Raw genomic sequence first — 25,332 nt, 5'->3', positions numbered from 1 at the left:
CCTCTCACATTCACTTTCAGGAGAAAACCTAAGGACTCCAACCATCCAGCCATTCTCAAAAATATGGGAAGTTACTGTCTAGTTTACAAAGTGGTGGCAACGAGGTGATTAACATTGATGTAAACAAGGAAGCATGTATTCTTTACATTAAACTTAAAATAAGATACTTACATAGTACTGTGCCACTTTCCCGATTTGCTTAAGAGATAAAAAACCAGGTATTACAACCACTTAAAGTGATAGTATGGGTGGCTCTTAAAAGAGCCTTTTGGATACTGAAGACTGGGTGCTCACTTGGAGCTGGTGTACTTGGTGACAGCCTTGGTGCCCTCCGACACGGCGTGCTTGGCCAGCTCCCCGGGCAGCAGCAGGCGCACGGCCGTCTGGATCTCCCGGGACGTGATGGTCGAGCGCTTGTTGTAATGCGCCAGGCGCGACGCCTCGCCCGCGATGCGCTCGAAGATGTCGTTCACGAACGAGTTCATGATGCCCATGGCCTTGGAGGAGATGCCCGTGTCGGGGTGCACTTGCTTCAGCACCTTGTACACGTACACCGAGTAGCTCTCCTTGCGGCTGCGCTTGCGCTTCTTGCCGTCCTTCTTCTGCGCCTTTGTCACGGCCTTCTTGGAGCCCTTCTTCGGGGCGGGCGCGGACTTCGCTGGCTCAGGCATGTTAAAGACTGGTAGAAAGTAAAACAGAGGAAATGCAATATAGTTTAGTCGTGGTTCTTGCGCTTTTATAGAGGTTCTATGCAAATAAGCGATTCGAACGTAGTCAACTGTGATTTGAAAGCCAGTTAGTGACACCATTATGCAAATTATATCATATTATATTTCTTCTCTGATTGGCTGGAGAGCAAAGATAATTTTAACCAATCACACTTCACCTTTTCCATTCCATCTATGAATATAAATAGCTACTCACTTACCTTCAGTACAGTCTTGTGAAAGCTTTTTCTGGGAGTTCCTCTACATCTACTTCAATGTCTGGACGCGGCAAGCAGGGCGGCAAGGCTCGCGCCAAAGCCAAAACCCGCTCCTCCCGGGCCGGCCTGCAGTTCCCCGTGGGTCGCGTGCACCGGCTGCTCCGCAAGGGCAACTACTCGGAGCGCGTGGGCGCCGGCGCCCCGGTGTACCTGGCGGCCGTGCTGGAGTACCTGACGGCCGAGATCCTGGAGCTGGCGGGCAACGCGGCCCGCGACAACAAGAAGACGCGCATCATCCCGCGCCACCTGCAGCTGGCCATCCGCAACGACGAGGAGCTCAACAAGCTGCTGGGCCGCGTCACCATCGCGCAGGGCGGCGTCCTGCCCAACATCCAGGCCGTGCTGCTGCCCAAGAAGACCGAGAGCCACCACAAGGCCAAGGGGAAGTGAGACCACTGTCCCGAACCCTCACCATTTCAAAACAAAGGCTCTTTTCAGAGCCACCACTCCATCACTTAAAAGAGCCTTTTACTGACCTTTCCCAGTGAAATCATACAAGTGGGAGTTGTAATACCCACTTTCAACGCCCCTATTTTATAATGTAGGATTTTTCTCTAGTATCCCTAGCAAGATTTTTGCCAAGCCTCATGTATCAGCGTTCTTTTAAATGTCAACACCTTTACTTACTGGGATTTTTCATGCTAGAAAACACTTCTAGATGTGCATTATCTTTGTTACAAGTTGGACAAAACTCATGTGGTAATTCTCAACATTGTTACTAAGCGTGAATCAAGAGTTTTCTTTACCCAGATTTTTATATACAAAATATACATCTAAAGGTTTTAGGTAAAAGTTCTCACGTATCCAGATAAAAAGCATCGTTAAAATTACTGCATAACTATTATTAATGTACATACTGGAATGAAATAGCTTCTTTAGAGACAAAGACTCAGTTTACGTTTTGATTTTTATATCTTCCCTTTGCTTCAACCTTTGGGAAGAAAAAAGTAAAACATACTTCAATAATCACACACACACACACACACTCACACTCACACACACACACACACACACACACACACACACACACACACACATATAGCCCGACGCCTTTCAGAAGAATGGATGAGGTTTTGGGGTTACAATTTATAAATGGTAGTACTCAAACAGCATGGGTCCTTCTAAGAAGTACAGATTGGATAGAGCTTGGTTTTGTAAGAACTGTAAGAACAAGAAAAGCATAAAACATAAAACCAGATCAATGGAAAAATATTAAAATGAATGGGGCGGGGTCTGGAGAGATAGCAGCAAAGCTACCAATTAGGTCGCTGTGTTAGTGTACTGTTTTGTCCAATGAGAACAGGGCTCTCTCGGTTTATATATATGTACTCCAGCTACAGCTCATTCGCTTTCTCTTTGCCTGAGAGTTCTGTCTATTTCTTGCTATGGCTCGCACCAAGCAGACCGCCCGCAAGTCCACCGGCGGCAAGGCCCCGCGCAAGCAGCTGGCCACCAAGGCCGCCCGCAAGAGCGCCCCGGCCACGGGCGGCGTGAAGAAGCCCCACCGCTACCGGCCCGGCACCGTGGCGCTGCGCGAGATCCGGCGCTACCAGAAGTCGACCGAGCTGCTGATCCGCAAGCTGCCGTTCCAGCGCCTGGTGCGCGAGATCGCGCAGGACTTCAAGACCGACCTGCGCTTCCAGAGCTCGGCCGTCATGGCCCTGCAGGAGGCGAGTGAGGCCTACCTGGTGGGTCTGTTTGAGGACACCAACCTGTGCGCTATTCACGCCAAGCGTGTCACCATCATGCCCAAGGACATCCAGCTGGCCCGCCGCATCCGTGGGGAGAGGGCATAAAGTGTAGAGCGTGAAAAACATTCAACCCAAAGGCTCTTTTCAGAGCCACCCACATTTTCTCTAAAAGACTGTATGTCGTTGTTAGCCTTTCTTTCCTTGTAATTGTCCTCTAATTGTTTACAGTACCTTTTAAGCATTGCGCAGGTTCTGACTTCAGTTACTACCGAAATCTTGGGTTATCTATATTTAGTATTTGGAGTCCCTTGACTTGGTTTTAGCATTTACTTGACACTGTACGTTTTTGCCATTCAATTGTTGTATTGCTTTGGGGTTTTATTGAGGCTATGGCCCAGATCTCCGAATTCTGCCTTTGCTTATGAAGCTATTAGAACCATGAACTTGATTAACCTGTACAAGTTCTAACTGGTAGCTCTGCTTCCTTTGTGGCCACGGCTAGATATTGCCATGTCTGCTAAGTTACGCAATTTCTCTAGAGAGAAACTTGGATTGTGGAACCTTGTAGGCCTTGTCGGTAGTCAGAACTTGAGCAGACATCCCCAACTGAAGCTGTCAGGCAAGCAAGAATTAAGGGACACAGCTTTTGCATGGGTTCCAAACTATTCCTCTGTGTGCTCTCAGGTACAGTGTCTTAATTCTGAAATAGGTTATAACTCAGGATAACCGCAATCGTGCGAGAGTGGACGTTCACACCTGGCCATTTCTGTACTCTAATGGTGAGGCAGGGAAATAGGAATTTGGAGACTAACCTGGGATTCAAAGAAGTTTAGATTTTAAGTGGACTTGTAAAATTGTCTAAAAAAAGAAAAAGAATGACTAGGATATGGGAAGCCCTTTCTAAGAGCACTTTCTGCTCTTGCAGGGGACTCTTGTTGGCTTCTGTGCCAAGGGAGCCATAGTTGCTTATAATTCCCTTTCCCAGGGGATCGTGTGCCTCTGGTCTCCCGTGGGACCTGCACTCTTGTGTATATGTCCACCAAACACAGACCTAAGCATACACAATGAAAAATAAATATGCAGAGGAGGGGTGAAAATCCCGAGGAAGGACAACGCTGATTTTTATCCTGGATTGCTGCAGCTTTGGGAGTTTCATATTTTCTTTTTCCAGTGTTTAATCAAACATCCCCAAAGCATTGTGCTGGATATATTTTGTCCACTTGGGTCACACTAAGGTCACTTGAGGGGAAGGAAGCTTATCCAAAGAAATATCTTTATCAGAATGTTCTGTGGGCAAGTCTGTAGTACATTGTCTTGATTAATGATTGATGTGGCGCAGCGCAGTTCACTGAGTGGTGCTACTCTCCGGCACATCTTCCAGCGTTTACTGTGAACAAATAACAGCAGTGTTCCTCCATGGCCTCTGATTTTAGTTCTATCTCCAAATTGCTTCCTTGAATTCTTGCCCTGACTTCTCAATGAGTGGCTATGATGAGAAATGTTAGTCATATAAACCCTTTCTTTCAGAATTTGATTTTGTTCATTGTAACAATACAAAATGAACTGATATAACCATCATCAAGGACTACGAGTCTTTGATGAAGAGAGAGCTGAGAGGTAACTTACTGTCTAAAAAATTCTATACATATACATGTATATATTCTATATGCATATCTATCCTCTATCTATCTATCTATCTACTATCATTCTATCTACTTTTTTTTTTTTTTTTTTTTTTTTTTGTCTGAGATAGGGTTTCCTGGTAATAGCCCTGGCTGTCCTGGACTTTCTTTGTATATCAGGCTGGCCTCAAACCCACAGAGATCCTTCTGCCTCTGCCTCTGCCTCCCCAGTGCTAGGATCAAAAGTGTGCACCGCTGTGCCTGGCTACCTGCTTATGTTTTCAGTTATGGACTTTCTAGTAAATCATACTTTCTGTGGTGTTTAGACTCAGAACAACTACTTGGTTTTCCATTGAGATTTACTTTAAGAATCAAAGGTCCGCTTTGTATTTTAATAAATGTGCTTTGTTGGTAATTCACCACAGTAACAGATAGATGCCCATCACTTTCTGATCAGAAAATTCTATTGGACTAGACTAATTATTTTAACGGATTTTTGTTGATTATTTGGAGGTTGTATTTACTATGGGATTTCCCGAGTTCAAAATCTTCTTTCCTTCCTTCTTTCTTCCTTCCTTCCTTCCTTCCTTCCTTCCTTCCTTCCTTCCTTCCTTCCTTCCTTCCTTCCTTCCCCCCCCCCCCCCTCTCTCAAAGGAATGCAGTAACAGTCGTCTCCAGAGAGTAGCTGGGATTCCATAGACCAATGTACTCTTCCCGTTGTCAGAAAGGCTTTGCCACTCCATTTTCAGTGGTCAATCTTGGATCTTATCGGCTGTCTCTTTTTTGTTTGGAAACAGTGATGGTGCCATCTTTTCCTAACATGGCTCTTCCCTTCTTGCTTTGATTACCAAATGCAATCTATCACATTTGGTGAGGTTTTCCAGAAACCTCATGTTTATCTGTCATTATTTCGACTTCCCATCAGTTGTGATTGTGCTGGGACAGAAGGTAGAGTGAAAAGTGAAGCTGAGAAGACCCTGTTCCCCCAAGGCTAAGATATTAGCATAAGGAGGAAAGCACCATTCAGTCCCTTGCCCCATCTGTCACTCTTGGAGGAGAACTAGTACTCAATGAAGTCTGAAGGTGACCTCAGAAATCCACCACTTGTAATATTATTGAGACTGAACTGTAGGAAGCTGTAAACCAATAAATATGTAACAGCACTGTCATCAAGTCCATGTTATTCCGATGACCCTAGAGCTGTTTATCAGAGACCAAACCCCATTTCTTTGTACAGTCAGCTTTTTGCACTGGTTGGCTTCCTTCCTTGGTATATACTCCTACCGTATATCTCTGTTCAACTTTTTGTTCTTGGACAGAAAAATGTGGGATCTTTGGGAAATCTGCTTGTATTGACCTAGATAGATAATTCATGTCAGGCATGATAATTCTGCTCATGAGAAAATGAAGGAATATGAAATTTCCTATAGCTGGGCAGTGGTGGCACATGCCTTTAATCCCAGCACTTGGGAGGCAGAGGCAGGCAGATTTCTGAGTTCAAGGTCAGCCTAGTCTTCAGAGTAAGTTCCAGGACCGCTAGGGCTGCACAGAGAAACCCTGACTCGAACCCCCCCCCCCAAAAAAAAAAATCCCAACCCCCCCCCCAAAAAAAAACCCAACCTATAATCTTTCATGTTTGTGAGTTTTACCAATACAGAAGAACACCACTTATCAATGATAGGAGCAGACATTAAGAGATCTGTATGTTCATAAGACATATAAACATGGCTATAAAATTAGGATGGCAATCAGAGCAGAGTGGAAGAAGATACAGTGATGACTGTGTCTCTGGCACTTTCCAAAAATCTTGGAAGATTTTCAAAGCTGATTCAAGAAGACTATCTAGTTTTTCACAGAGGTCATTAAGCCCATGACTTAAAAAAAACTCTCTCCATTATTAAAGATGCAGACTTGATTTAATCTCTATAATGTTTCTCATCTACCCCTGAGAGGACTAAAAGTTAAGTTTACTATTTCTCTATAAAAACCTGTAAGAATAATTGAAGGACAAAAATCGTAATCATACCATTCATTTCCAGAATCTTGGACATTTCTAATAGATCATTATAAGGAACACAATTTCATTTCAACAAGCGTGGAGTCTTCCCCTACCCTCTCTCTCCAACAAAACATTACACAGCCCAGCCTATCCTCAAACTCACTATGTACCTGAGAATTATTTATACCTGATCTTCCTGTTTTCAACTTCCTAAGCAGTGCTGGGATTACAGGAGTGCATTGTCACCAGACCATTGTAGTCCCCAGGATCAAACCCAGGGTTTTTATAGTAGTCAAGCACTTCACCCAGTGAATATTCACATACATTTTTAATGTTTCTCTGTGAACATCCAGAAACTCAGTCTTTGAATTCTGCAGGGCTCTTCGAGGAGAGTGATTCTAAAACATTGCTTTGGGTCATCCACTCATTTGTAGAGCAGAAGAACCTATTCTGTTTCTTTCTAGGAGAGAAATGTAGATGTGGAAAACAACAGGAATATTGACTGTATTAGCATTTTATGAATCAACTTGGTGAGATATTGGTATGTGACTCTTCATTAATACATAATCCTTTGACTAGGAACTCCTCAGTTTGGTATGGTGTGCTTGCATGATGTTTTGAGGTACATGTAAGTATGATGCGATAAGGATAGTAGATTTTCTGTGTAATGTTTATTGACTAAACACATACATGCAAGAAATTCCGAATCCAATGAAAGCATAGTGAAAACACAGAGCGACAACCTTTCCCCCATCCGCATTTCCAGAGCTCCTGATGCTTATGTGTAATTCAGTTCACACCTTTGGGATGGATGTCCATTGCATGGTTTAATCTTTTAGCGCTACAGTCCTGTAGGCTTTAATTTTGAGGCTTTACTTCCCCCTGGTCAGCCTGAATGGTAGAAAGCACAGTTCAGATTCCTAGGCGTACCTAAGTCAGTAAAAAGCTTCATGTATGGGAAATGGCACATGTTCTTAAAATTATACCTAAAACCTTAGATGCAGTCGTTCTGAACCTTCCGAATGCTGGACCCTTTACTACAGCCCCTCATGTTGTGATTACCCTCACCCATGAAATTATTTCATTGCTTCTTAACTGTAATTTTGCTACTGTTATGAATTGTAAGTATCTGAAATGCTACTGGGGGAGGGGCGTCCCTATTTATAGGCTCACAAGACTAATAATGTATTACTTTCTATTTGTTGAACTAAGAGACAAAGTTTTCTTTCACGATACATAAATCGTTTCTATCGAGGGTTGAAAGAATTGTATAGACACAATTTTTTACTCCTAGCTCTGCTGTTGTCTCAGGCTCCGCCTTGTCTCCTCAGCCTTTTCATAGGATAAACGCAAGAAGGGCGGGAGTTGAGTGTAGTTCCCGCCCCTTCCCTTCAGGTTTTCAAACAGGTCCGCCACTGTATTATAAAAGCCAGGAAGGGCGCATCTTACCCTCACTGTGTAGAGAGGTTAGCTTTCTATTTGGCAACATGTCTGGTCGCGGCAAAGGCGGTAAGGGGCTCGGTAAGGGTGGCGCCAAGCGCCACCGCAAAGTCCTGCGCGATAACATCCAGGGCATCACCAAGCCCGCCATCCGCCGCCTGGCCCGGCGCGGGGGAGTGAAGCGCATCTCCGGCCTCATCTACGAGGAGACCCGCGGCGTGCTGAAGGTGTTCCTGGAGAACGTGATCCGCGACGCCGTCACCTACACGGAGCACGCCAAGCGCAAGACCGTCACCGCCATGGACGTGGTCTACGCGCTCAAGCGCCAGGGCCGCACCCTCTACGGCTTCGGCGGCTAAGTTTACTTTTTCTCAACCATAAACCAAAGGCCCTTTTCAGGGCCACTACTTTCTCATGTAAAGGAGCTTGTTCCGGTTTTGTAAGTCATTGTATCTGGTGGGGAAACTGACATTTTTGCAAGACACAATTGGTGTTGCTGTCAGTTTCTCTATTAACTGAATGGGTATGTTCTAACCTTAAGATTAAGTTAAAATGTCTGGTATTTTTGACAGTGAAAATGGTCGCTCTCAGCTGCTGGGTGACTTAATTTGATAGCCACCTGCCTTAGGCTTCCTGTTTACAGACTTGGCGCTAAGGATTTTTCCCTCTTCAGTCTCTCAGGTTTCCCAGCATGTACAAGGTGGCTTTCGTTTGTAACTCCAGTTCAAGGTGTCTCACCTCAGGGTCTTCCCGTATGCTTGTGGTCCTAAAGGTACAAACCATCAGAACATTTAGGTACTGGCCAGGAGACCGAGAAAGAAGTGGGCAGATGGTGCAAACTTTTATAGCTGTTCATCTTGATGTAATTGGGGTGGTGGTGGAGAATGTTTGTGAATGAAAAATACTGCATCTCATAAGAGGTAAAAGAAAATCTATGCATCACTAATATGGTTTAAGCTGAAACCACCTCGGATGGTCTTAGGGGTTTCTGTCTGGCCAGAGACTCTATTCTCTTGACCAGGATTTTGTTTTATTTTTCATAATGGACCTTTATTGTTACTCTTATATGCACATGCATATATGTGTGTGCGCATGTAAGTTTTACTTATACAATGTTTAATCTGCTCCTATCAGTGGTGGCTTTCTGGAAGGGGGTGAAGGCATGGGAGGAGTGAGATGTGTAATGGGACTGTGGCTCAATGCATAGTGTTGTTTAGGCAGGCCTACAATTCTATCTCCAGTATTGATAGCCTAAAAGCAGGCCTGGTGGCTCATTCTTAAATGTCAGTACTCAGGAGGTAGAGGCTTGAGGGTCAGGGTCAGAGGTCAAGATCACCCTCTTTTCAAGGCCCTTAAGGTGTAACTATTTTGTCTCAACCAAACCCTCTCTCATCAATCCAATCCTTGGAAACTGATCATGTTCAAGTTTTCTTTTCTGGAAAACAATTTCTTCCCCTCCCACGTTTCATTCTTTCATGGCTTCTGTGTCTAACGGCCCTGGCCTGCAACTTGCTGTGCACACTAGGCTGGCCTCCAGCTCACAGAGATCTGTCTGCCTCTGCCTCCCACGTACTGGGATTAAAGGCTTGGGCCACCACACCCAGCTTTCTCTAATTTCCTAATCTGTAAAATAAACACCACAGTTTGACATACCAATCTACTGAAGGATAACTTCGTGTGGTCCAGGACTTCATTAACCTGAGTCAGCGTTTATCAGTTGTTCCCAAAGAAATCACCAAAGAAACATCAATGTCCCCTGAGAACTTAAATTTTTTCTTTTATTTGTGTTGCGTGTGTATTTGTTACCTTTATATACGTTTTAGGGATCAAACTCAGTCCATCAGGCTCACAGGGCCTAGCTTTAGCTGTCCTTCCAGCCCTTCTCTCCAAGAATTAAAAAAAAAAAAAAAGAAAAGGAAAAGACGTAGACTTTGAAGTCAAATACTTGGGTATTGGAATTGTAGGTGCTTCAGCTTCCGGACAACTTAACATATTTTACATATCAAAGCGGACCTGGCCTTCAGGTTTTCCCTGCTTCTCTCTGTGCCTACCTGGCACACCCTGCCACCAACACTGAAATGTCCAGCCCAGGACCTGGCTTCCCTTCCCCCAGAGGCTCTTCCCTGCGTACTTCAGACATTTTGGTCTCTTGCCTTCTCTTTCCTCTCACTTTTCTCTCCTCTTCTCTCTTGGTGTGCGCCCCTTCTCTCTTCCTCTCCTCCACCCCCTCTGCCCATGGTGACTTCCCTGGCCTTGGGGACAGTGACATCACCAGAAATCACCTTCCCAATAAACCAATCTGGCTTGATTTGGCTCATTTACCTGAAGAAGTAACTTATCAATATATCCTTCAACAAGCCCCACAGACAATACTCACATCCACTTTGGAGTCCAGATTTTGTTTCTTTTCTATTTTAAAGTAGCATCTTGCTATGTAGGCAAGCCAGGCCTCAAGGTAGAGAAAATTATCCCAGAACAGAAACTGGAGGGCTCTTGGGGAATTCCACCCCCCCCCCCCCCCCAGGGTTTTTCCGTGTAGCCCTAGTTGTCCTGGAACTAGTTGTCCTGTAGACTAGGCTGGCCTCAAGCTCAGAAATCCACCTGCCTCTGCCTCCCAAGTGCCGGGATTAAAGGTGCACCACCATCTCCCAGCTAAAGATATAACCCTTCACCCATTTTTATTTTGAGACAGGGTTTAACTAAGTTGTGTAGGCTGGCCTTGAACTTGTGATCTTCCTCTTCTAGCATCTGGAGCAGTGAGGACTATAGCTCTGTGCCACGAACCCCTGGGGAATTTTAACCAATAGGAAAAGATCAAAAAGACAATCACCAGAGAGGAATTGCTTGAGGTTGGGTTTTATGGAGAGCTACTGAGCACTACTCCACTGCAATTCCAGTTTTAAGATCTGTGGGAGATGGCTGAAAGGCTCCGAGCATGCGCAATCAGGAATGCTTTAATAATGAAGAGTTTGGCAGTCTTGGAGGCACACACCCCGGTGCACAGCAGGCAGTCAGTCAGGCTGAAGTCTCTGAAGCCAGCTTGGTTTAATGAATTTTAGACCTTGTCTCAATAAACCAACAAACCACAAACAAGAACAGAGGAATACTACAAGGTGTAATGGTCTACACCTATAATTCCATATTTAGAATGGAGAAGTCGGGATTGTTGAGTCTTAATTTGAACTTCAGAGTTTAATTACAGGGTAGCCAGTGCTACAGACTGAAATCTTGTTACAAACAAACAAACAAACAACCCTAAACTAAACAAAACAAACACACAAAACCCAAGAAAACCAACCAAACAAAAGAACAAAGCTAAGCAAAACAAAGGAAAACAAAATATTACCATGAACATTTTAACTCTGATGTGTAAATAATTCACAGGGAAGTTTCAGTACAGTTTCTCAAGCCACTGTGAGTAAAGTTGACTTGTAATTTTTAAAAAAGGTTAAAAAAAACCCCACACATGTGTGTGTTCTACGTGCTCTGGGATGTCTGTAGATCAGAGGACCTGTTTTGTAGGTGCTACAGGACACAACTTAGGTGTTCAGCCTTGGTGGCAAAAAACTATACATTGAGACGCCTCCTGGATTACAGTTGCAATTTTGTTACTTTAAATAGATTCTTTGTATTTACTTTACTTTTGAAGCCTCCTGGATTGCAGCTGCAATTTTGTTACTTTAAAAAGTTTCTTTGTATTTACTTTTAAAGCCTAGGAAGGTTGTTGCATAAAGGTACTTACCCAGGCTCAGAAGAGAGCCCTGGAAGAGGCTGGACCCAGGCAAGACCGCCTCCGGAGCTGGGCCGTGACTTCCATCCCCAACACCTGTGATACTTGCAACACCCAGCACTTTCTGATACTCCTACTTTCTCACAAGACTGGGCCAGGGTCCCTTCCTGCTGGGACTAATAGCTCAAACTCAGAAGCTGTAGACTCCAGAGCCTGGCAGATTAAAGAGATGGGAATCTGCAGAGCCACACCTAACATTCTATAGTAAGCAGCGAAGAAAGTGATGTGGCTAGATGCTAGGAAATGATTTATTTTTCAGGTCTCTTTACAAACCGAGTCAGGAGAGGGAATTGGGAATTTTCTTGGTGTTTAAAAAAAACTACCCAGCAGGTCAGGAAAGGGAAGGAAATTAAATGTTTGCAGGCCTGCCTATTTTTTTGCTTTTTAGTTTTACAACCCCCCTTCACCATTTCCTGTACTTAAAAAGTAAACAAAGTACATGTTTTTAAAAAGGGAGATCTCGTGGCTTCTCCCACAACTTAATTCATGTGTGAAAGCCTTAAAAAAATCCGAAAGCTGTAGGCCTTTGGAAGAAGACTAGGGAAGAATTAGGAGCGGTAGACGCTCGAGCTGGCCCTTTATGCTGAGACTTTCGCTTTCAGCGAACTGAACTGAGCTCTCGCCATCCAGGGCGGCGCCGCATAAAATGGCGGCCTGAGCTTCACTGAAAACCAGCTTAGTCCTGCGCTTTGATCGAAATTTGGAGACACCGGTGACCCTTATGTAGCATAGCTAAACCACGTAGTAAACCCCGCGGTTCCACTCCTCCTTCCAGAACCAATGGTAATTCCCCAGAAAGGCTTTTAGAACAAAAGACCGTTTACAAGCGCAATTGATCTGGACTCTGAGGCCACTGTTAAACCTAGTTCGGGATGCCGAACCGAATCATCCGATTCATTATTCAGAACGGAAATGGAGCCTCTCTTACGCTGCGTAGTCAAATGCCTTTACAAAGGAGAAATTGATACTTGTAAGCGTTTTCGTCTTAAGTACTTGACTGAGCAACAGCCTGTAAAAATTAAGAATTTTGCAGGTAACAGTGGTTACTAGCTGGCATTACGAACAAGCGTATGGCTCTTAATTGTGAACTGTTGGGTGGCTCTGAAAAGAGCCTTTGGGTCAGGAGTGAATTAGATGAACTCACTTGGAGCTGGTGTACTTGGTGACGGCCTTGGTGCCCTCGGACACGGCGTGCTTGGCCAGCTCTCCGGGCAGCAGCAGGCGCACGGCCGTCTGGATCTCCCGGGACGTGATGGTCGAGCGCTTGTTGTAATGCGCCAGGCGCGACGCCTCGCCCGCGATGCGCTCGAAGATGTCGTTCACGAACGAGTTCATGATGCCCATGGCCTTGGAGGAGATGCCCGTGTCGGGGTGCACTTGCTTCAGCACCTTGTACACGTACACCGAGTAGCTCTCCTTGCGGCTGCGCTTGCGCTTCTTGCCGTCCTTCTTCTGCGCCTTGGTCACGGCCTTCTTGGAGCCCTTCTTCGGGGCGGGCGCGGACTTGGCGGGCTCAGGCATCTTCGGATCTCTTTCTCAGGAAGAAAAAGAAAGTGAATTCTTGGGCTGTGTTTGTTTATTTGTAGGCAGTCATATGTAAATTAAGGTTTGCTTTCACCCGGTCTGATTGGTTAGAGGTTACAAAGGACGGTTTGTTCTCCCATTGGTCAATTCCTAATCTTGTAACTATTTTCAAGCGACTATGCCTCTTAACACTCAGTAATCGGTTTCTTCCTAGATCTCAGAAATCCGCTTACCTCTCTCTGCCTCCCAAATTCTGGGATTAAATGCGTGCGCCACCACTGCCGGCTTCTAAACGTTTTAAAGTGCTTTTTTTTTTTTTAAACATAGGTTGCTCTATTTTGAAATTCCAGAAGTTAAAGCTTGTGCTTAATTTAATACCAAATGTTCTGAAACTATTGAAACGTTCCTGTAAAAGCTGTATTTTAACACTTTAATCTAAGTTTCAGTCCAGTGAAGGAAGAACAGAAAAGATCCAGTCGACTCTAAGCTTCCCCGAGTCCCCAGGGCAGTGCAATCTGCTCTACAGAAAGTAAATCTCAGTAAAAGGCTGGGAGTAAATCTTACAGATGCCAAGAGTTAGAGCAAAGCAGGGATAAGGCGTCTTGTTTAAAAAGAATAAACAGAACACTTTAGTCGAATTGGAAGATCTTGTATTTGGAGAAGGTGGACAGAATGGAAGCATTAAGACTAACGTATGGAAGTAGCTGGATTGTTGAAGAAGTTTGGAAGTCCGTCCGTTACCACAGACAGCCTCTGGGCAACAGCTGGCTACGATTAAAAAAAAAAAAAAAAGCCCGCTAAATGCCAAAGACAAAGACGGGCTGTCCATTAGGTGGCTTTCTGGGACACTTCTTTAGCCCTCTTGGCCACTACCGGCTTGGATGCTTTTCCTTTATTATCTGTCCCTAGTTCTTTTCTTTTTTTCTTTTTTTTTTTTTTTTTTCTTTTGGATTTGGTTTTTTCTAGACAGGGTTTCTCTGTGTAGTCTTGGCTGTCCTGGAACTCACTATGTAGACCAGGCTGGCCTAGAACTCAGAAATCCATCTGCCTCTGCCTCCCAGAGTGCTGGGATTCCAGGTGTGCGCCACCACGGGTCAGGCTGCTAGTTATTTTCAACCGCGTGTTCCTGGAGTAATCCTTTTCCCTTGAGATGTAAGTCTGGAATTTGGTGACCTCTGCTCAGCCGGCCCGACAACATTTTGCATGGTACTGTGGGCTACTCTGTTTCTGACCTCCAAGGCTACCTTAAAAGTTGGACTTAAAAGTATGATCTTACCCCTGTCTCTTTTTCCCTCCCTCCCTTACTCCGGTTTTCCTTCCTTCCCTCCCTTTCTCCCTCCTCCATCTCTCCCTCCCCCCCCCCCCATTGGTTTCTCAGGTTTTAGCACAGCTCCCATACTGTTTGTCTTTCAGACTCTAATAAAACTGGCATTAATCTTCTGAAATTGTTTTTAAGTTCTAGTATTTAATGAGACTAAGAACCCAAAACGGGAATGTCAGTTTCTTTGGCAAACATCAGAACTAAAATTTTAATTTAGTGAAAATAAAAAATAAATAAATAAAAGATATAGCCATTGGTATTTGTGAATTTAGTGTTTTGTTTTTGACACTCTGCACTCCTTCCTATACCTATTCCCAGGCTGGTCTGTCCCGACCGGCGGGACCTAGTAATTCGGGGACCCGAGGGGCAGCCAAGCCTGAAAGAGAGAAACTGGAGAGAAAGAAGAGGGAGGCCAAGCGTTTTGGAGTGTCTTTGTCAAGACCTCTTTAATGAACTGCAAAACACCTGGTTATGAACCCTCAGTGAGAGGAAGTAGGGAGGGGCTGAGGGGGGGGGAGGATACTAGAAGCACCGAAAGAAGCACCCGGTCATCCCGGGTGGAAGTTGACTCGGGCTCGAGGCATCTGCAGCTTTCCTGGAATGCTGGTTCCGCCCAGACCATCCCAGGTGCTGGACCAGGATGAGAACCGGTTGATCAGCCTTGGGTGAAGAAGGTGGGGGGCGGGGGGGGGGGGCGGTTGCTGTAAACCGCAAGGTCGGTGAACTTTCAAGGTGAGGGCTGTTGAAACTCTGGTTTTCTAGGGTTTGGTCTCCAACACTGGTCCAGCCCTCACTGGGCCATGGAGGGTGACATTTGACAGGATGACAATACTGCTTCAGCCACTCAGATTCTTAGTTTAAGGATATGAACACAGCTGTGACCCTTCTCTTCTTATTTTTAAATTTTAATTAATTTATTTAATTATACTTTTATAATATAAATGCATGATAAATAATTATATAATATAAATATATTTAATAATATAGTAAATAATATTTTATTTTAATTACTGCTAAAGACTTAAATTCCTTCACTTTTATATCTAGCTTAAAAAAAAAACAAGACTTATACATAGGTAATGAAGACAATGATTTAAAAAAATTAAATACTGAGAGCTACCTACCAGTGCTGAAAAATTTTCATCCCTGATTGAAGACACTAGTAGTTATTTGTTTTCTATAAGGTTTAAGGTCCATGTGGCCTTAAACTCACTCTGTAGCCAAGGGTGACTGACCATCAACTTCTGAGCATTTTGCATCCATCTCAAGTGCTGGAATTATAAGCATGAGCTCACTGTGCATATTTTTAGAATCTTAAATAAAAATTTTGATGCATGGGCCTATGGTTTGTATTCGTGTATTGTGTCCTGGCATGCCTCTGGAGATCTAAGGACAAATCTGGTGCCTATTCTACTTTCCTTCTGTATCGTTTGATGGTTTTTTTTTTTGTTTGTTTGTTTATCTGTTTGGGTTTTTTTGTTTTTTGTTTTTTTGGTTTTTGTTTGTTTGTTTGTTTGTTTGGTGTTCATTGCTGTGTATACCAAGATAGTTGTTCCTTGAATTCCCATGGGATATCCTGCCCTTGCCTTTTATCTCCAAGTAGGAACACAGAGGTATTCCATTGTTCTGGGTATATATGGGATCTGGGGAATTCAAACTCAGGTCCTTATGCCTGAATGACAAGTACTTTACTCAGTCATTGTCCTAAGACTCATCTATAGGTTTTTTTAAAAAACAAAACTAAAGTCATTTATGCAAATTAAATTTATGTGGACCATATCAGAATTACAAAATTAGTCCTGGTAACAAATACCCGAGTTTAAAAGCTATGGTGTGAAAACTGGGCATGTATTAACAGCTCAGTTATAGAGCGATGGCCTAGTACACTCACAGCTGTGAGTTCAATATATTTTCAGAAATTATGTATTATTGCATATCTTTGGCTTCCTATCCACACCTATGAGCTACCTGACCTGGGTGTTAGGAGCCAAACTCTGGTCCTTTTAAAGAGAAGTACCTGCTTTCACCTGCTGAGCTATTTCTCCAGATCTTTAAGGTCTATTTTGCTATGGACTTTCTTGCTTGTTTTCGGGTAGATAAAACACATTCGTTTAGGGTGTGTGTAAAGAACATCTCATTTAATTAATTCTAAGAATTTCTAATTGTCTTTCCTTGCAGTTGATTCTTAGTTTTCCTATGACAACATACGTGGCCTTCTGCTGTGATCGTGTGTCCCTTTTTGAGAGCAGTGGTTGAGTTTCACTTCATTTTTATCTGCAAAGAAGTACCAGGTTGAGTCCAGACATGGGAATTGGAAGTCAGCATGACAAAGTAGAGAGACACCGTCTTCAATAAGAAAATGTTAGATGTAAAGAGAAAATGTAGGGGGAGGATGAGGCACAGGAAGAGACTAGCAACCTGACCACGTGTGTCACAGAGCACACGTAGATGGATAACTCAGTGAGCCACAGTATGTAATCAGTGCTAATGAGGAACTGTGCTTAGGGGAATGATGTCCACCTTGACGTGTTTATAAAAAGATAGAGATATAAGATGTTCTATGGGGGTGAGGTGAGTGTGAGGGGAGGGGATGTCTCAACCAGCCCCTGCTGAGGCATCCCTCCCCCTGAGGGAACAGCAACATGATGGTATGGAATAGAATAGAATAGAATAGAATAGAATTTATTCAGGGCATGGGGAGGGAGTTTAGTGGGTAGTAGAGGTAGGGAAAGGCAGAGAGAGGGAAAGAGTCCATGGCCTTGAGCACGTGAAGAGAGGGGGGGAGGGAAGGGAATGGGGAGGGGGGAGGAAGAGAGGAGAGAAGCTAGAGAGCAAGAGGACAAGAGGGGGAGGGGCAAGCAGCCCCTTTTATATTGGTCCGGCCTACCTGCCTGTTGCCTGGTAACCGTGGGGCGGAGCATACCTGGCTGCTGCCAGGTAACACTTGGCTTGTACAAGCCAGGTATGCCCAGAGCAGGATCCAGAGATAGTTCACAGGCCACCTTGCCTACAGTCCCACCATACCTTGGTAGAGACCCTTGAGGGAGTTATCAAAAGCACATGAAATTCTTTTTTTTCCCCCTTCTGGGAGGAGTGTTGGTTATTTCCCGGGCTGGTCAGGAGCCTGTCTATCTCAGCCTTCTAAACTTCAGGGACTACACGTGCACACCACCATGCCATGGTGGATTCTTTGACACCCCGGACCTTTTTCCTTGCCAGGCATTGTCTAGAAGGCACTCTATAACTTTTGTGTTGATTTACACTTCCTGCCCCCTACACCAAACAATTAGAAAAAGCAAATAAAATGTCAATAATATTTGCTCTTTTTGCCTATGTTTTAGTTAATGTCCAATTAAATTTACTGGACTTTTCAACGTTGACATTCTAGAGCTTCTTTTCTCACTTTTGTACGTACATTATCTTAGCATAATTAAGGATCATTAGTAATTGCATTGCATTTGCTTGTTTAGTAAATACTAAGTATACCCAAACACACCAACCAACCGAAACCCCCAAAACAACAATAACAACAAAAAAGCAAAAAAACCGCATAAGTGTTGGAGAAACAAATTAAAATAGAATGGTTTGTGAATTCATGCTCGGACAGACTAGAAGTGTATAGTTGACTTAGGCGTGGTTAAGCCATTGTAAAAATCATGTTTAAATTATCACTTTAAGGTTTTATGTTGATTTTTTTTTTAACATGCTATCAGTATATTTCCTTCTCTAGCCTGGAACTTGCTTGGTAGTCCAGACCGTCTTGAACTCCAGCGGTCCGTGAGTGCGGAGATGGCAGGTGTGCATTTTCAGGTACTATTACTGTGCATGAGAAAAGGCTTCTTTTGTGATTTCTGTCAAAGGTGGCTAGCCTTTTAAAGGCCTGTATTCCCTAAGTCTCCCAATCACTTAAGACTTTTGGTCTCCCCTACCTGGTAAATCTTTTCTTTACACAAAGGCCCTGCTTCATTCCTGGGGCTCGCTGACTGAGAGCAGCCGCCCTCTTCTGTTTCCCTTCATTTCCTTTGTGCTAATTATGAATTTGCCAATTGTGCCAGATCAATGGGATGATACATAGTCACCACCTATGTTAGAAAAAAACTCATTGAACTTCCTGTCCCGGGTGTGGTAAAGCTGGCCTGGCTTGGGTTCTGACACCTCTTTTTACAAGAGACAAAGTTGCCTTTTCAAGATGCTTTTGTTTGGTATTTCTTTGTGGGACACTGAGGATATTTTTTGCCAACAACTGTAGCCATGCAGTAACAGATACCCCAGCACTTTTGAAAAACAATTCTGATGTACTTGAAAAGCTAAGTATCTAGATGTAACTTTGGAGTATATATTGGTTTTAAAATTTATGGAATCTCTGTACAGATTTCCCACGCTAATTTACTCTTAAATTGAGATGAGGTCTATATCTAAATTACACATCAATTCTCAAGAATTTAGTGCTAAAGAAGGAAATAAATGATTTTATTGATAGTTTGTCTATTAATTACATGTTAAAATCATATCATTTTAGCTATATTTGGTTAAATTAACAACACTAACTGTAATCACATGTTGCTATGCAGTCTTTCTGCAAAGCTTTCATCAAGGGTAAATTCAAGGACAACCTGTGATTCAGCTAATGCTCTCCTTGATATTCAGGTGTCTCTGTGGAGAAGGCAGACGATTTGATAGGAGGAAGGAGAGCGCCTCTAGGTGTGCTCTTTGAGAGATCTCTGAGCACTTATCACCCCCAACGCCCTAGGAAAGGTCTGGAACTTGGAGCAATCCCACTCTGCCCTTTAAATACATTGAATCGTAAAATATAGTTGTTTTCTGTTCTCCCTAAAAGGAACCTGGAGACTCCAGGTGAAGCTTTGCCCTGGGATCACTGTCTTCTCTTCCAGGAACTCCAAGTGTGAGCTTTTGCTGACCTGGACACATGCATGCAGCCAGTGGCGCCGATTGTGGGGTGTGACGGACACCTAGAGTGGAACCTGAAGGACATCGACAGTTATAGTCACAGAGCAGTTCTGGGGTGACCTGAGAAGAAGCAAGTTTGGGGAACACACTCCAGTAAGTACCCAAGAACATGGGAAACTCACAAAGTCTAAGGTAACATTATTTGTCTTTGTTAAATAATATGTTGAAACTAAGAGGAATAAAAGTAACTAAGGATTTAGAATAACGCTTAGATATTCTGATTTATTAGAATCCTTGGTTCCCTGGAGAAGGAACCTTATATCCTGAGAGCTGGTACCAGATAGGGCAAATGACTACACAAAAAACAGGAATTGGAGTGATTGGTTAGATTTTACAGGAGACATTCTTTTTATGGTCTCCATCAATTTAGTTATTGAATACTTCTCAGGGTAGGGCTTGTCCAACTCTTAATTCTACTCTCTCTCTCTCTCTCTTTCTCTCTCTCTCTCTCTGCACACACACACACACACACATTCATGTATATATGAATATGTGAATTTCATATATATATGAAAGACTCCTTTGTGGAAGTGTTGAGACCGAAAAGCTAAAGAAACATAGGTTCCAATATTAATATTAATAGGAAACATTTTTTTAAAAAGGATATTTTGATCCAAGTTGTTGTATTGATAATTATTGATAAATGGTAGCCAGTTGCTTAACCATTAGTTGGACAGTAGGGGAGTGTACCATAGGAGTTGGCACACCAGTAGAAGTTTATCAGGCTACCCAATTGCTTAATTGATCATGCAGGATCATGTAAACCTTATGTGATGAAACAAAAATCACCACTACATTTATGGGAAAGAGATTTATTGTTCCTAATGGGAATAACTTTAAGTTGCAATGCTCAAGTCATGATGATTAATTTAGGGTATATTCTAGAGAAAGAGTTAGGAAAAAATCAACAAGGCGTTCTTTTACCAGTAGGTATACTGGTCTTAGAAACCAACCAACCAACCAAGCTTTAGTGGGGTCATTGAAAAGTCTCCCTAACTCAGAACAGCTGAAGCCATCACTTAGCTTTCAGATAAGCTGGTCTTGGCTAATCAGTGACCTCTCTCCAGGGAGAAACTTGTGACTACTAAAGAGTTAACTGAAGAACAAGTTGATGCTGGTCACATTGAGCCTTCATTAAGTCCTTCGAATACACCTCTATTTACTATTAAGAAAAAAATCTGGTATATGGTGTTAGTATTCTGTCTAAGCTCCACCCCACACTTACCTGGCAACAGCCAGGTCTGCCCTGCCCCATAGACCTGACCCACTACAAAAGGGGCTGCTTGCCCCTCCTCTCGCTCTCTCATAGCTCTGCCCCTCTTGGGCTTTCCTCCCCTCCCCCCTCTTCACGTACTCATGGCCGGCCTCCACTTCTCTTCTCTTCTCTTCTCTTCTCTTCTCTTCTCTTCTCTTCTCTTCTCTTCTCTTCTCTTCTCTTCTCTTCTCTTCTCTTCTCTTCTCTTCTCTTCTCTTCTCTTCTCTTTCTCTCTTCTCTCTCTCTCTCTCTCTCTCTCTCTCTCTCTCTCTCTCTCTCTCTCTCTGCCTTTCTCTACTTCCACTATACCATTAACTCCCATTCTCTGCCCTGAATAAACTCTATTCTATACCATGTCTGTGTGCATGTGGTCCCTCAGGGGAAGAGGTGCCTGGGCATGGGCCCGCCTGGGCACCCCCTTCCCCCACACCACTGTGCCACATTTCTCTAAACCCCCCTTTCTCTCTTTTTAAGCCCCCTTCATTGGTGCATCGGTCCTTCACATGGAGATTGTTAAATAATTTAAGAGCCATTAATACTGTTACGCAAGCAAGCTATGGGGTCCTCACAACCTGGCTGCCTCCATCTTTCTATGGTCCCTTAAAAGTGCCATATCATAGTTTTAGATTTAAAAGTTATTTTTTAACCATTACTTTATATTGTCAAGATCCTTCCATAATCACTGTGAATGTGGGTGCAGCCAAGCTATGGAATCAGGCCGTCTAAGGGAGGAAGATGTCCATTTGGGAACTAACAACCACCCGGAGGCCGATTGCTGCGGGATCTGTGGGTTAATCAGGAACCAGATGCCCCTTCCTGAGGTGGCTGACCACTCTGGAGCAAGGGAGGAAGTGGCTTTTCTGGCAAAAACCAAACCACCACAGGAGATCCAGTAACAGTCCTTCTGTTAGCCAGGCCTAGGCTATTGTTTTACAATATCATTAGCAGCTGCTCCATTTTGAGAGCTTGCTACAGACCTAACGAGAGGCTATGGGATGAGACCACTGCAAAGTTTCGCCACAAGGAGTGAAAAATATCTGTATGCGATGTCATTGTTTGTGGCTCAGTGTGTTAAATGTGCTTTTTCTCAAGCTATTATGCATTATAGAGATGGCTTATTATTAGTCACCTTGGAACAGGTTTATCTCACATTGGCATCTCCCTGTTGACACTGTCACCTTGAAAGGATAACTTACGAACTGTTCCTGAAGGGGTTCGGCTCCTTATAATTTCTTAGGTTCTAAAATGGAGGACCATATTATTGAATCTCAAAACAGAAGTTCAGTTCACTCAATTACAAACTTTAAGTGATTTCCAGAAGCTTTTGGGAGACATGCATAGACCTTATTTAAAGCTAAACACTAAACAACCAATACCATTGTTTGATATTTTAAAGGAGATCCTAGCTAGTTATCTCCTCAAGAGTTATTCTTGCACTGAACAACTATTTTCTGTCTAATGAGTTAATTCAATCTCTTTCTATGACTTCTTGGATTTGCCCTAAAATAACCTTTTTGATTCCTTTAAAAGATTCCGTAAGAATATTTACTGGTAGTAGCTCTAATGGACAAGGGTAGCATAGCAGGTTTGAATCATTCCATCCCTTAGACAATCTCCTTACACGGCAAGTTAACCAACTCAGAATAACTTTCTGGAAGTTCCTGAAACTGAACAGACTCACCAGGTCCGTTCTCAAGAATAAACGAACCAAGTTGCAAAGACTGAAAGGAGAAGCAGAGGCCGGCTGGGATGCCTGGAAGAAGTTTAGAGCCACTGGGTGACCTGGGGCAGCCTCTACCTTGTTGAGCTGCCTGAGGCTTTGCAGTGCCTTCCAGGTTACCCAGTTGTTGAAAGATGTCACCTGTGCTGGGATGTGGCTTTGGTGATACAGCTGTCCTTGAGTTTCCAAGTTTCTGCTTTTGTTAGGCATCTTTCATGCATGCTCCTGTATATATACCCCTAATGTCACACTAATAAACCCCTAATTTCACACTAATATACCCCTAATGTCACACACCCATAGAGTTGAATTATGTTCAAAATATCCCCCAAACTGCAGTTTTAGTCTATTGGGAAAACCCTGGAATGGGGGTGAGGAATAGGTTGAATGAAGTGTTAGCATTTTGGCCAAGATTTACTTGTGTTTTTTTGGGGAACTGCTGACCAATTATATTGAAGCCAAATTGAGACCAAGAGCTGAACCTGTGTGTCCAGTTTGAGGTCTCCTAACTGGAGCGCTGTTTCATTAGCTCTCAGACAGGCTAAAAGTGTGTCCTCTGACAGAGACAATTTGGAATTCATGGTAGATGTGAACCCAGAGTAAAACAATGGGTCAGATCCAGCTACCCAGAGGCATCTTCAGGTTTCAGGTTAACCAGTGGATTTGGATTTCCTAGAGTCCAGACCCAAGAGACAAATGGATGCTTCCCCGAACCTTTGCTTGATAGGGTCTTGATGGCCTGTGGATAGTTCCTGGAATTCTCTACCAAGGATGCTTGCGGGGCTTTGCAAAGCTCCTGGAACCTTTGACTGAGCACTCAGAAGACCAGGCTAATGAAACAGAGAGGAGAGAAGGATGGAGCTGGAAAGTGGAAGAAACTGTTGCTGGAGAGAGACAGACAGCCCTGTCTGGCCTACGTGGGACGTGGGTCTGTCAAGTGCATGAGGATAAGGGAGGCCTGTCTTTGTAGAGGCCCAGGTTGCTAGTAGACCTTGCATGCACTTCCTGTGTTTTGCTGCAAAATGTTAGATTTCTGAGGCAGCATAAAGAGAGAACTAAGAGACTGACCCTCAACAGATAGGATTCTCACACAGGGAGGGTGGAGAGCAGCCCTCCTTGGGTCTGCCAAGGGAAAAACCTGGCTGCAACCATAGAGGTCTATATCTCTCTCCTGCAGACTCCCCTTCAAAATCTTTGTCCAAGACAAGACAGACCATCCTTCCTGAGGCAAGAGGAAGGTCAAGGAAGCAGGACAAGGTCATCTGTTATGTCTTCTGATCACCCTGGAACAAGTTAAACTCACCTTGAAGGTGTAGGGCCATAATAGTACTTTGGGTCTACATTACATTAAGAGATTTATTCTATGCTCTTACTACAGAGGTCAGTCTATCTCGGTGCTTTGTATTCCTAAGCAGACGCCTTTGAAAGGGAAATCAGAACATGTGTGGGGCTCCTAGAAGCCCAGCGGTTGGGATCTGGAGGTGGAAAGACCGACAGTTCAATGCTGCTTGTTCTGTGTAGAATCAACACACCTTCCTAGCGAGTAAACACTCCTGTGCTCTTAGAGATCAATTAGACAAATGTTGTGATGATTGTGCATGACTGCTCTGACCAGAACAGTTCATATAGGTTCCTGACAATTCATATAGGTTTATGGCCTCAGGTTACACTTTGATCAATTATCATGTTTCATAGAGTATAATCCCAGGGTTTGGTTGTTTGGACAAGTACAGACATTTTCACTATAAACATTGTTATTGTTTTATAGAGACAGAGCAAGGCAGCTTTTCCCACACAGCTGCCAACCTGGGTTGTCCTGCCTGCCTGGAAGAATGATGGTCTTTCTGATAAGAGGTATAAGGCTTAATTAGGACCTGTCAGCCAGGGTGGGCCTCTCCAAATTGCCTGGCAGAGAGAGAGGCATGCTCTGTGGCAAAATTTTACTTTTGTGCAACTTAATGTTTTCTAAGGAAGTTTATTGGAAAACCTATAACATTAGTTTCTTCTGTTTCCTCTTTCGGATACTCTGTCTCCTTTCCGTACTTCCCACCAACAGGAGAAATGGCCGCAAGGCATTCCATGTTGGAAAGTGTGACAGAATGTACATAGCCTGATAGAATCCTAGATCAAAGAACATTTTTAGTTTGAAGTTAGGCTAGTCTCACAGAGACACTCAAGGCAGGAGATAGAAAGGAGGTGAAATTCCCAGGGCCTGCTTGAAGGAGAATTTTTAACTATTTTGAATAAGAAGCACTTTGTAAATTAATCTGCAAGACAGGTCAGGTTATTATTTACAAGGCAAAGAATAAGAATTTAGGCTGTTTGGCTCAGGAAACAAAGCAAAATGTCCATTTAAATCAGAAGCCTCTCAAAAACAACAAAACAAAACCATTTGAAGACATTTAGGATGTCTTTAATTGCTGTTGCTTTCCAGGGTCACCCCAGATCATGGTCAGTATTGCCAGGTGGAGTAAGTACTATCTCATTAAAACGTGCTAGGCCTAATTTGTATGAAAGATGACTATGAAACACACTTGGTATTGTCTTAGTGTAGTGTAGACTTGCTGGGATGGATCAGTGATTTGTAGTGATGTGTTTACACTGAAGTTTGCAGAGTTCCTGATCCAACTGGAATTGTTCACTGGTGAAGGCATCTTTGTCTGCTGGTGCAGTGTTATGTCTTACTAGACCACGGGATGCTAGTTTGCAAAGCGTACTGGAGCAGGCCCTTGTGTTACATATGCTTTGCTTCCAGCTCCTTGGTAGGCAGTGGCAGAAGGATGAGGGCTTCGAGGCCATTTTGGCTACATAGTGAGTTCTAGGTCAGCATGGGCTACAGGAGACACTGTCTCAAAACAGAAGCAATCCCAAAAGTCAACCAACCACCCAATCAAAACAATTGGCTAGAATTCTTACAAGCAAGATTGTTCTGCTAAAGTTTGCCTTGTGAAATTGCCCCCATATCCACAACGTTTTTTTCCACACTTAACTAAATAAAACTGAAATATCACATTGAC

General features: G+C 43.6%; 4 protein-coding genes across 4 annotated transcripts; 2 read left to right on the top strand and 2 right to left on the bottom strand.

Annotated features, from left to right (window-relative positions):
• Window positions 1-215: 215 nt before the first annotated feature.
• LOC127664461 (histone H2B type 1-C/E/F/G/I) lies at window positions 216-711 on the bottom strand. Its single transcript, XM_052156441.1, has one exon. The coding sequence runs from the start codon at window positions 669-671 to the stop codon at window positions 291-293; it is 381 nt and encodes a 126-aa protein (XP_052012401.1). The 5' UTR covers window positions 672-711; the 3' UTR covers window positions 216-290.
• A 245-nt stretch (window positions 712-956) lies between these two features.
• On the top strand, window positions 957-1,429 carry LOC127664456 (histone H2A type 1-B). The gene has a single exon (XM_052156435.1). It carries the CDS (start codon window positions 983-985, stop codon window positions 1,373-1,375), a length of 393 nt encoding a protein of 130 aa, XP_052012395.1. The 5' UTR covers window positions 957-982; the 3' UTR covers window positions 1,376-1,429.
• Window positions 1,430-2,349: 920 nt separating this feature from the next.
• LOC127664451 (histone H3) lies at window positions 2,350-2,863 on the top strand. The gene has a single exon (XM_052156428.1). It carries the CDS (start codon window positions 2,371-2,373, stop codon window positions 2,779-2,781), a length of 411 nt encoding a protein of 136 aa, XP_052012388.1. The 5' UTR covers window positions 2,350-2,370; the 3' UTR covers window positions 2,782-2,863.
• A 5,528-nt stretch (window positions 2,864-8,391) lies between these two features.
• On the bottom strand, window positions 8,392-13,079 carry LOC127664447 (histone H2B type 1-C/E/F/G/I-like). Its single transcript, XM_052156424.1, has 2 exons — window positions 12,672-13,079; window positions 8,392-8,503 (listed from the first exon to the last, which is right to left on the bottom strand). Exons 1-2 carry the CDS (start codon window positions 13,046-13,048, stop codon window positions 8,407-8,409), a joined length of 474 nt encoding a protein of 157 aa, XP_052012384.1. The 5' UTR covers window positions 13,049-13,079; the 3' UTR covers window positions 8,392-8,406.
• Window positions 13,080-25,332: the final 12,253 nt, after the last annotated feature.

This window comes from Apodemus sylvaticus, chromosome 14 (genome assembly GCF_947179515.1).
Source record: "Apodemus sylvaticus chromosome 14, mApoSyl1.1, whole genome shotgun sequence".
NCBI classification, from domain to species: Eukaryota; Metazoa; Chordata; class Mammalia; order Rodentia; family Muridae; genus Apodemus; species Apodemus sylvaticus.
Note: the sequence above shows the minus strand (reverse complement) of the source record. Positions and strands in the feature narration are given on the sequence as shown.